Below are 12527 nucleotides of genomic sequence, written 5' to 3'. Positions count from 1 at the left end.
AGCTTCAATCAAATCCAAAGCAGAATACAGAATATTGTATCTGAGAAAATTATGGATTTGGAGTTAACAGTGTTGTTTTTGAAGATTTACAGGCATAGATTGACAATTTTCCCCAAATTGATTTAACTGGAAACACATTAGTAGTCAGTAAATATATATGTATGCGAACAAAATTAAAATATTTATGCCCCCAAATCTTTAAATAGAGCACTGTTATCTGCCTTCTAATGCAACCGAGAGAACCACTACTAAATGTACTGTTTAGTATCATTTAAATGACATCTGTGCTTGTGACAGAAAATATAGGTAAAAAAGACCATTCAGAGGAGACGAACTATGTTTGAAAGACCATTCTTTTGTCAAAATTCCTTTTCATCTTAAGAATACTTGTTATTAAATATAAACCTCTTTTTCATGACGGAAACTCTGAAAAGGTGGTCCATAAAGACGAGTTCCACTGTAAGAAAAAAACAAATTTTAATAAGTCTTGAATGAAGTGAAGAAATAACATTAATATGTGCACAGTTTTTTTACTTTTTATTAATTGGCCTTACAGAAACTTCACAAGTCACTTCTAAATATAGGTTAAAATCACACACATGTTATTTTATCATTATTGTTCTGTACGAGGAGACTCGAGTCTGATGTATACCAATAACAGGGAAACTAGACTTATATAGTAATGCAAAACTTTAACGAATTCAGAATGTACACACAAGATAAACTTAAAGGCAGGACATACAATACAATACTGTAAATTTAGAAGTTATTATGTGCATTCATTATTCCGATTTTAAAGAATGGACAAATATGAGATTAATCATTGAGATTTCATGTATTAGATATCAGAAGATATCAGAATACAAGTTTTTATTACAGTGATCGTCAGTCAAGGGGTCTCATTGGGGGGTTCCAATCCCAGATCCCGCTTACTGTTTTGTTAGATTTCAGTATCACGCTTACACTATGTACATAACCAATTCTCATTTTTTTGTCATTTCCCAGGTCCGGCTAGACCTCATTTCCCGTTTTTAAGACACAATAATTTGTGTGTAATTTCACGTGTCACACTTACAAAAAAATCGAAAATCCCGCGTCAAGCTCATACCCCAATGAGACCCACACTCAATCACATTGTTTGCATGAATAAAAATGTTGCAATAATTTCTCAATTTTAAGTAACAGATAAAACAAACAAAATTATGTCTACCTACTGAAAATTTTGAAATATTTGTGAAAAATTGAAATGGGTTAGATTTTACAAAAATAAAATTTACATTCAAAATTTTGAAAGTGCTATTTCTATGCAGCAAATTGTAATGATCTACGCAGTACATTTTTGTTACTGTTTAACAATAGCAATAATAAATTCACAGAGAAATTTCTGAATTTACATGTAAAATACAGTATGATAGAATGTGATAATACCGGTATCGATAACAGTTAGATGATAAAATGAGTATGATTTTTCTACTTCATTGACACAGTGGAAGGTTCCGAAAGAAACTTTCATACAAAAAATGCTTTCATTCCAGATAAATCACTTATTCAAAACACTATTCAATGATGTCACAATAATATTTACATATATGTACAATTATGAGTGATTTTATATACAATGATAACTTTTACACAAAAGAGATCTAACACAATTGCATTTAAGTAAGAACACATTGTGGATGACTATAAAACATAGATATAAACACATTGCCATTAAAAATTTCATTAAAACAAAAATATAGCACTATATATAGATGCTTTCAAGGACTAAAATTACAACTTGAAATTATGCTAAATTAAATATAAATAACACTTTTGTTCTTCAATAAAAATGTACATCATAAAAATTCAAAATTCTTAGGGCTCTTCCATTAATTAATGGGGGGTTTATAACCCCAACCAACCACAATATAAAATTTTATGATTCTTAAAACTCCTTAAAATACAACAGCATAATTATTAATCATAAGTATCTCCCAGTGCCCATAAAAAAAACATTTCCGAAACAACTCTTTTTTGTGGAAAGTTGTCTCATTTGCAATCACACCACATTTTCTATTTTTATACTTTTTCATCATACCCCACATTTTTAATACTTCAATAAAAGGATAACAGAAATCTAGAGAACCTAAACATGACTATCAAATAATACTGTAAACCAACTGAATTTTACCCAAACTTTATTTCACGTTTAACCCTTTCTAGACAACTTTACAGCAATTTCTTTTCCCCAATTTTCTAATTTTCTAAATATATATATATAATGAAAGATGATTGATTGATTGATAGATAGTGGGTTGCCTAAAACCCAGTGGCAAATATTTCATGTATATTCTGGACGAGAACAATTTAATATTAATTACAAAAGGTAGGTTCTGTAATAGAGGCAAATGAATATCAGTTGACCTATTTTGTGTTGAAAAAATCATGTAACTGTTTGAAAACTTATTATTTTGTATTTTTAATCAAAGGCTTATACATGTATATGTATATGTGCACTAATATAAGGTCAATTCCTAATTGCTGCCACTCATATGATTCTGATTTCCAAATTAACTATGATTTCCTTTCCTTGAACATGTTTTTTTTTTCAAAGAGCAAATTTTATGATTCAATAAAACATTTTTAAAACTAAAATTGAAAATATTATTCAAACTTTGATTATTTAGTAACTGATGGGGGCATATGGTTGTCCTTTTGTGATCTTCCTGCTTTCAGCCTCAAAATTATTTGGTTTCAGGATCTGAAATTTTACCTTCATTCTATTTGATTTCTTTTATTGCAAACTCTGTGGAAAAAAATCAACACATTTTTAATTTTTTTTCAAAACAAATTTCTAAAACATTGTTGAAATACATTCATTTGTTTTTATTGGCCACTCAAAACAATAAAATAATATTTGCCCTAAATATTCAGAATACTATCTGGTAAGAAAAGACTTTGACATATGCCTGTCACAAAGATATTCAATCATCTAAGGTAAACTGTCACTCAAGAATCAAATGCCCTATTTATGTTTCTATAAGTATTGAAATCATCCTTATTTAACAGTGTATGTATGTATTTGTATTGCAAATTAAATTCTTAAAATGTCACAGGCAGACCAGGTTAAAAAAAGATGCACAAAATATATTGATTGATTGATTTTTCTTGTTTAATGCCACTTTGAAGATTATTGGCTATTTCATGGCAGCCATTTTTTTATTTGATGATGCAGTGTGTCTGAGGACAACCACTAACCTTTCGTAGCAAATAAGGCAAAAGAGATTGGAACCGATCACACCTACAACATGCAGAGCTCAAATTCACAATCACAGTATTGACAGGGTAGTGATAAAGTAGATGAAATACTTGCATGCCACTGAGGCCTCTGCAGAAAAATGTGAAAAAATCTTACATAAACTTAAATAAGCCATTTATTTTATTTTCAACATCCAAATCCATTTTTTTGTTGTTCAAAATTTCATTTCATTTCAATTTTTTTTTTGGGGTGATAAAATGACTCACTTTCAAATCCTCTTAAAACTTCTTATAAATTGATTTTCATGAGAATTTCTGTAATAATTTTTGTGTTTGACCTTGGACCATCAAATACCTTAGAGTGAACGGACACAAAACATACGGAAACATTACTTTGGTCCTATCACACTACCTGTAAAGAGTAAAATAGAAACGTGAAAAAGGTCTAGTTAATAAAGTTAATAAACAGGAAAGTTCTTAGAAATTTTTAGAAAAACAAGTATTATAACTATAAAAAAACAAACAAATAACTTAAAAAAAAAGCAATTAAAAATGGCTACAATAGCTATTTTGTGTAAAAAAAATATTGTTTGATCAAATTTGATTCAGTCATAAATAAATTAACTTGGAATGCAATCTATACATCAACTTAAACAGGCAGTAAAAAATAAAGAAAGACGGCCATGGAATTTAAATTAAAAATATTTACAACAAAAAATAATCGCAGGGATCATTTCAAAATTTGACAGTTGTTTCTAATGATCATAAAATAGGAATATTTCTAATTTTCAGTTGTTCAGTTTAATATGTTCATGATGTTTACATTAAATCTTTGCATTTGTACACTTTTCATTGGAAAAAGTAGACATGGTTAGCGAAAAACACCCTTATGTCAATTAAAACCAAAATGTCAAATTTTGAAATGGTTCCTAACTAACTAAAGCTACAATCTCAAAACAAAATAAACATTAACAATAATAACTAATTGGACCATTTATTCTCGTCGTTGACGTTTCCTTGCCATTGCTAGGTCACCTTCCGTGCTCCTTTTATGATTTTTGAAATGTACTTGTGATTGTGCCGTAAGTTGAAGTTGTATTGCACTGTAGTTACACTTTTCCGAGGAGAAAATTTTACGCAATGCCAACATTTTATGACTTTTCAGACATAAAGTTACTGGTTCAAAAATAACTTTTTCTTCCATTGGCTCTGGTTCAGGCTCAGGAATGGGACTTTCATGAGAACTGACAGGTACGGGACTATTCGGTGAGACAGGGGTAATAACTCCGTTTGTAAACTGCTGTTCTTTTTTATACATCATCATATCTGATGGACTTTCTGCCTTAAGCATGGCGTCAACTGACATACCCATGAAAGGAGATCCATTGGACTTGGTGCTCAAGAATTCCTGTAAATCAACCCTTGTGTCTGACGATGCTGTGACAACAGATGTTGTACTAACAGCTGTAAAAGGTTCGCCGTTTCCAAGGAGATACTCAGGATTAAGTATTGAATCACCGCATGCTTGAGCTAATGCCTCTATATTGGGATTAGGTTCTGTGTGTAAATCATCATCAACTTTAGAGACCATGGCTTCAATATCAGACATAGATTTGATTTGAGAGTCTTCTGCTTGCCCATTTATTTTGTCTGATTTTTCTTTGTCATGAGTTTTACCTTTCTTTGCTTTAACTTTTTTCTTTTGATTTCTATTTTCATCTTGGATGATTTCTCTCTCTTCTTCCGATTCCTCGTCCGATTCAGATGAAGAGGATGACTCTTCGCCATCCTCACTTATCAGATGAATCAATTTTCTAACTGTGGGATCAAATTTAGCTAGAGAATTCACCAGCTGTTTTGCCCATGTTATGTGGAGGACAGGTGTTTTACTGTCCTCTTCCCATTCACAAATTCCGTCATAGAATCTAAGAAAGTCGGCGTAGCAGTCAGGATCATATGATATTGATGTTTGGTGAATACGGGAAGCATTTTCACTGGCTACATGCTTCATCATTGTTGGTATTAAATCATTGCCCACTTCTAGAAATTCTTTGTAAATTTCTTCATCTTCTCGATTGTAATTAAAACTGTAAAATAAATTATAAATTAATAAGGGTGACCGTAAGATATAAATAGAATGAGACGAGGTATGATGACTAAAGAGACATCTATTACCCTAGAACAAAAACTGGGGATGTAAACAACTACATATGTAGATGCTTTTGCTTTTATAAACTTGTGAATTTTAATTGAAAACTCATAAAAATTTACCCCCATAGCTGTTTTTAATAATACACACAATACCACAATAACAAGCCATATATTATTCTCAATTCAAAATATGAAGTTTCTATGAAAAAGCTACATTTATAATTTTAACCCTTTCCTCCATAATGACGCCTTTTGACGCCACCCCCTTTATTCCATAATGACGCCTTTTGACGCCTGTGTAGTACCTCAGTTGAAACACTTCGACTACAAAGTGTCTGCAGTTGACTTAATAAAGTTTGTATCCAATATGAAAAGGAATATCATAGGAATATTTGACTTAAATTTATTTGATGAAATAGTTGTTTTTCACAATGCTTTAATACTTCAAATCATAAGTTCAGCATTTTATCAAAAAAAATCCTATGCGAATCAAGTATGCAAAAAAAAAGGGTTAAGGAAATAGATACATCCCTCTTTTATAATTTGAAAATTGTTAACATGGTTCTATCAGCAATGAACAAAATTTATATCTTCTTATGAAAAATTTTGAATTTTAAAAAAATTGCATGATGCTGTATATCAATAGCTGATCATTTATACAAAGACATTCATTTCTTGTACAACTGATAAAGTGTTATTATTTCATGCATATTCAGGATTATATTTTTTTTGTATGCACTCAATATCGTGATTGTTAAACGATCAACAAAAATGAGAGTTAAATTATTGTGAATACAAATAATGATATCAAAATTCAAAATGCGACTTTTCATTTTTTGCAAAACCTGTCCCGCCATAATTTTGGCAATAATGAAAACATCCACAAAAATTATTCCACCCTGAGGATAACACTGAGTAAACAACAATATCCACAGTGAGTCACCAGCTTTTAAACAAAATACTTACTTTTTCACTGCATTAGTTGCTTCTGCCCATGCTTTTAATGCTTGTTTATAATTCTGTTTTCTGTAATGGTAGCCTCCAAGATAGGTATATGGATAAACGTGTTGATTATTGTAATGAACTTTAGATGACTGGATTGATTCCTCAAAAATGTCCACAGGAGGCGGCCTCCCAGGTGTTGGTGAGATCTCTTCTAAGTCACCCAGATTACCTAAAGCCATTGGGTATCTGTAGAAAAAAATTGATATGTTTAATTTTTCACAATAGTTATTTTGGGACCTTTTTTTTATAAGTATACAATGAGGTATGAGTTTAGATTATGTTGAATAATGTACAGTGACCTATAGTTGCATTTATTTTTTGAAGTCTCCAAAATTACCTATAAAAGCTACTGGGTACCAGTGGAAAGGAGTTTGTTTATTTTTTTCTTCAAATTTGTCATTTCCAGATCCTTTTATAGCTTGCTATGCATTATGAGTTTTGCTCATTGTTGAATAACATTCAGTGCCCTATAGTTGCTAACTTCTACCTAATTTGGTCACTGGTGTCTAATTCGCAATCTTACCACATCTTCTTCTTTTCATATAAATAGTTTTAGCAATATGGAATAATAAGTGTTATTCCATATTGATAAAATATTAGTAGGTTTTTCTATATAAATGGGATTTTTAATACATGTTGTTATTCATAGAAGCACAAAAGATGGTTACAAACATTCAAAGTTATTCGTTCATAATTTTTTTTAACATTATTTACTTATGAATTTTAAGATAAAACTTTAGTTTCATTTTATCTACATTAGGAAAAAAAATTGAAAATAATCAAAAAAATTGACAGTATTTATTACATGAATGAAAGTTACTTAGTACCAAAGGTTAATGTCTTTTTTTTTTTTAGGTCTTTTGCTTACATCTAATTTAATATCTATAATCTATTGCATAATCTATGTAACAACAGATCAGATTACAGTTTTCTTTTATAATGAAAATGTCAATTTTTACATTCTATTTGATTTCGCAAGCTTATAATGAAATGTTTTTTTTCAACAAAAAAAATACACATTAATTTACAAAAGATACATTAAAGAAAAATTGAATGTGTGCTTGATTTTCATTCTGATATTAAAATGTTTCCTTATTGGTTGTAGGTTTTTGGTCTTTCATCAAGTTGTTATATTCCTCCTTGCATTTCTTTGGAAATGAAGATTTTATTATTTTTAAGAAGAGTTTATTTTTTGAAGAAGAGTTTACTCATTGTTCAAGAATCATAGATTTATATCTCTAGTTTGGTTGCTGTTTCAATGATGATCCCCCCATTCCATTTTTTATTTGAAGCATAATTTTTCGACACATATTGAGGAGTAAACTTACTTTGATAAATGGCCCAAATCATACAACAGCCACAAAAGTTCCTGCAATGATACAACCATTTTAATTTGTTTTTAAATATTCATGAAGTACGTAAAGTTCAGCAATAGTCCTGGTATAAAAGATGGTTCTATCCAGGAATAAGGTTGTGTGTTCAAAAGTTATTGCATGACTATATGTCTATGTCCTAACTCAGTCAAAATAACAATGGTATTGGCAAATATCCCCCTTTTAAATCAAAGGAAATCAATATTTTCTCTGTCCTGTGTAATAAAAGGGACAATCATATAAAAGTTTTAATGCTTTCATTTTCAAACAAAGATAAAGAGAAAATTCAGCCCAGTTGGTAAAAGAAAATATATCTTCAGAATTGAAACTATACACTCATTATTATTTGTTCGATGGTGGCCTTCTGCTGTTTTCTGCTCTTTGGTCGGGTTGTTGACTTTAGACATATTTCCCATTTCATTTTTATTTGATACCAATTTTTGTGGGTTTAATTAATGTTGTTGGTTGTGGTGAACCTCAAATTGAAATGTTCAAAGAATTATAAATTATGAATAAGATTTTATGCAAGCTTGGATAAAACCAAGAAATTAAACATGCATATAAATGCAAGTTTTCGTTAGTCCAGAAAGTTGTTGTCCACGAAAATAAATGAATCCACAGCAATCGTTTTTTGTTGTTGTTTAAATTGCTATCTGTTATACTGTGGATTCATTTATTTGGTGTGTGTTAGCCAATTTTCATGGATAAGGGAAAACTTGCATGCTAGTGGATATTTGAAATTCATTGTTTTGCTGAAGTTTGAATTTAAGCCTATAGAAAATTTGTCACTGGTTGAATATTTCATTTCGTGGTTCACATATACCCATCAAATCCACTTTAATTGGTATCTTACAATGAATCCACAGTACCTGTTGTAATGATCCCATCTCCACACTATCCACAGTCAAATTTATGGATGGATTAATTCCACTAACAATGGCTGCCACTTCCATGTGTCTGTTACATATAACTGGCTGTCCATTTAAATACAACCAACTCTTTTCTACAACACTAGCTGTGATTGGCTGGCCTCTTTTATCTTCATTTCCTTTCCCTTAATATAGAAATTTCTTATTAATTCATCATTTCACATCGGCACATGACTCCAACACAATGAACCAATGAAAAATACAATTCATTGACAGGTTGAAAAGTAAAACAAGTTGCTGTGCTAAATATTTTATTGTCGAAATATAACCTGCGAACTAAAATAATATTGGTTAAAGCCTTATCTAGTTAATACAGAATAGGATCAGGTATTGCTATTATCCACATGTATGTTTTCGAAAGGGGAAGTTTATTTATGTTGTTAGAAACACCATATACAAGTAACAAGGTAAATCCAGTGTTCTCCCCAGGCCGATATGACACTGCGGTGCCGCAGCGCCTTCATAATATTTCCGTAGATCCCGCAGCGTCTTAATTGGCCGTTGTCCCTTAATACTTGATCCCGCAGCGTGTTAATTTTCACATTTTCATTATAAATATTGGTTAAAATTGACAAGTTGCTGATCACCGCTGAGAGGTCAGTCAGTGTTACGCAATAACTGATACTGAAGTCTGAACAAGTTTTACCTGGGCCACGCTTATCTTAGCCTTATCGGACTATGTTTTCATGTAATAGCGTAAATGATTATTAAAAAGATAGACATGTGTAGAATAAAATTAAAACAAATAAAAACTGCAGTGCAGAAATTAAAAATATAGATCGCAAATACATTGTATTTTCGCATCGTGTGTGTGATCACTTGACCATTTAAATAACGGATTTTTTCATTGGTCGAGAAGAAGAATCTATTTTAACACGACCAATGAACGCGCTGATTACACGTGATAAATTTGAATACACATGGATAAAGATATTTACGATGAAAATTATGAATGAGAGTATTTGTAGATGAAAAAAAAAAAAAAACTTCGATTTAAGATAACTAGGAGTTATTTATTTAAATAGAAAGTGAGAAAAAGTTGCTTGCAAGGTAAATTCGTCTCAAACTTGTGTTTCTAAAAATAAAATGATCATTGAACATCGATCGTAAATCCGTTCGTCGGGAAATATGTGACAATCAACACGGCCGGGTACGGATTTGCTGCAGCTTCTGTATAATGTCACTAGAAAATAATTTCAATGCTTTTAACTTTAACGAATTTGTAAAGTTTCGTTTATATTTACCTGCCAAAGATAGGTTTTAAGAATAAAACACACGGAAGGAGTAATGTCAAACTACGGAAACTAGTCGGCTGTTCATTAAAACATTTTTGTTTTAAAAAGTTGTATTATGTATACCAAGTATCTTAACCGTAAACAATTTTATTAATTCTGAATGAACATGTTCTCTGCTAATAACAAAGGGTTGACTTCTAAGCTAAAGGCAGATGATGGAAGTAGGTTTTTTCTCTCAATCAAATGACTTCTAATAAAAGGGGGAATACACCTTCCTCTACACTGACAGTATGAGCAGATGTCATTGCTTCTCCTACCAACCGAGCTAAAGTGTTAGCAAGTGATAACAGCAAGCACCTGTCTCTGGTTTCAATAACATGGCTGTCTGAGTTTCTCATAGCTTATATATGTTAAAGGGGGTATAAGCAAAATTTATTGTACATTTGTTGTAAGAGGGGGTTTTCAACCCTATCAAAAGAGGATAAAGGCAAAATTGAGGAACAGACTGTACAACAAAATAACACTATTTTGAAACAATATAATCCCTAGAAGGAGCAGAGAGTATAGAGATGAATATTTATATTTTGACTTCTTTTATAATTAATATGAATAACTTTTGTGTTTAAAATCATTTTATTTCATATACATTCTTGTACTTTATACTCTGCATTATTAAACACATAACACAAAACATTTTTACTCATACAGCATGTCATGATTTATAACTGATTGCTTCAGATCACACAAGTTCAATCTAAAAAAAAAAGAGTTACGCGCCCTTGAATTTTGCGCCTTCAAAAAATCCTGGGGAGAACACTGAAATCTTAAATATATTGATAAATCTAAAATACCATGGTATTTTGCTAGTGGAGTTGTCAATCCTTTTGAGAGCATGCCCAACAAAAATCCATATATATTTTTGCAAAAGATGCAGCAAAATCATGAGTTTAAACTTGACCTATTACCATGCCATGTGACTTCAGCAGTTTCTTTTAAATCTTCACCAAACACAACCCAAGCATGGTCTTCTGATAAAGATAAATGTACGTCATTGTATTCTAATATCTGGAAGGCAGCAACTACTGCAAAAGCCACACCAAAACAGTCAAGCTTGTTTCCTGCAAGAGAAAAAAAAAGTACATACAGTTTATAAAACATTCAGACATCAAATGTCAACCATTCTTAAAATATTTTTTTTTATTAATAATCTGTTTTAGTGTTTCGTATATTTACATCACTACCTATAAAGAGATTGTTAACCTTATTATCATAAGAAAAGGAGACTACATATATACATACATTTGTATATTCTATTCATTCTATTGTACTCTATAAATACCATGTATACATGTGTGTGTGTTAATTGCAGATTAAAATGCATACATTGATGGAAACATAATTGGTGAAATAAGCATCTGGTACACATGGTACAATAATATTGTTATGGTTGATGTGTACCTAAATTGAGCATGTCCTAGAATTAAATGAGGGGAACAAGTAGCCTTCAAGATGTTTTTTTATATAATAATAAGATTTATTTATATAAAAATGTCCTGATTTTACACTGAAAATGTTAGGAGTCTTAGAATTCTATGCTACTCCATACAGATTACTTAGATTCTTAGACCAGTCACATTAGTTGACAGCATAGTATAACTGATATAAACTAACTCTTCCTTCGTTTTTGATGAATAGTTGATTCACTTGCAATCATACCATGTCTTCATAATTGGATGTTTTACTCCTCATTAGAATCTGATTCTTAGAAATATGGGTATTAAACAACAATATTAAATATTTTATAAAGGATGTCATATATATGAACAGAAAATATGGTTGGATTTTATTCTGTATTTGTGATTGTAGATTGATGACAGTGATGTTTTAATATAGACATGATAGAAGATGTAAATTATGACCATAACAAAAGGGTTACGGTCACTGAAAGTCCTGTGTCAAATTGTTTATGAACAAGATAAATAAAACTACATGTAGAGATGTATAAACTTGTTAATAAGTATACCAGTTAAGAAACTGTAAAGTGATTGGAGATGAGCTCTGTCTTTGAAACTCTTTGATAAACAACACCAAACCACATCCGAGACAATTTTCACAAGTTCTCTGGTAGCAAATTTGTCAGGAAATTTTGTTTTGTCAACTGATCTTTTAATATGCGTCACAAATTTAGTGTACAGTGCTTCAATGGTCGATAATTCAATAACAGGGAAAATGGGCTCCAGCGTGTTGGATTTGTCAGCATCACTAGATACCGCTCGGTTGACAGTCAAAATATTTTCAATTACTCCAAGCACAATTGACATTAATGTTAAGTTAGGTTCATTATCTTTCAGTTCATGTTTAAATAAGTCAATGACATCTTGTATTTTTTGAAGGGGAAAGAATTGTTTTTCGATTTCTCGTAATCCCGCCATCTTGCATTAGGAAAATAATATTTTAGCCTTTAAATCTGCATTTTTGCATAATTATTTATTTAAGGAGTTTTATTAAGATATTGTCAAAAATATTCATGCTTTAATATTTTTCTTATCTAAGTTTTATTGTATTTTAGGTTGTCATTGCTTTGTTTTTAAATA

General features: G+C 30.7%; 1 protein-coding gene across 1 annotated transcript; it reads right to left on the bottom strand.

Moving 5' to 3' along the window:
* Positions 1–3682: 3682 nt before the first annotated feature.
* On the bottom strand, positions 3683–12375 carry LOC134710202 (menin-like). Its single transcript, XM_063570438.1, has 6 exons — positions 11957–12375; positions 10899–11051; positions 8639–8823; positions 7725–7765; positions 6358–6582; positions 3683–5327 (listed from the first exon to the last, which is right to left on the bottom strand). The coding sequence occupies exons 1-6, from the start codon at positions 12363–12365 to the stop codon at positions 4235–4237; spliced, it is 2106 nt and encodes a 701-aa protein (XP_063426508.1). The 5' UTR covers positions 12366–12375; the 3' UTR covers positions 3683–4234.
* Between the last annotated feature and the right edge of the window lie 152 nt (positions 12376–12527).

This window comes from Mytilus trossulus, chromosome 3, assembly GCF_036588685.1.
Source record: "Mytilus trossulus isolate FHL-02 chromosome 3, PNRI_Mtr1.1.1.hap1, whole genome shotgun sequence".
NCBI classification, from domain to species: Eukaryota; Metazoa; Mollusca; class Bivalvia; order Mytilida; family Mytilidae; genus Mytilus; species Mytilus trossulus.
This window is presented reverse-complemented; position numbering and strand designations above follow the sequence as displayed.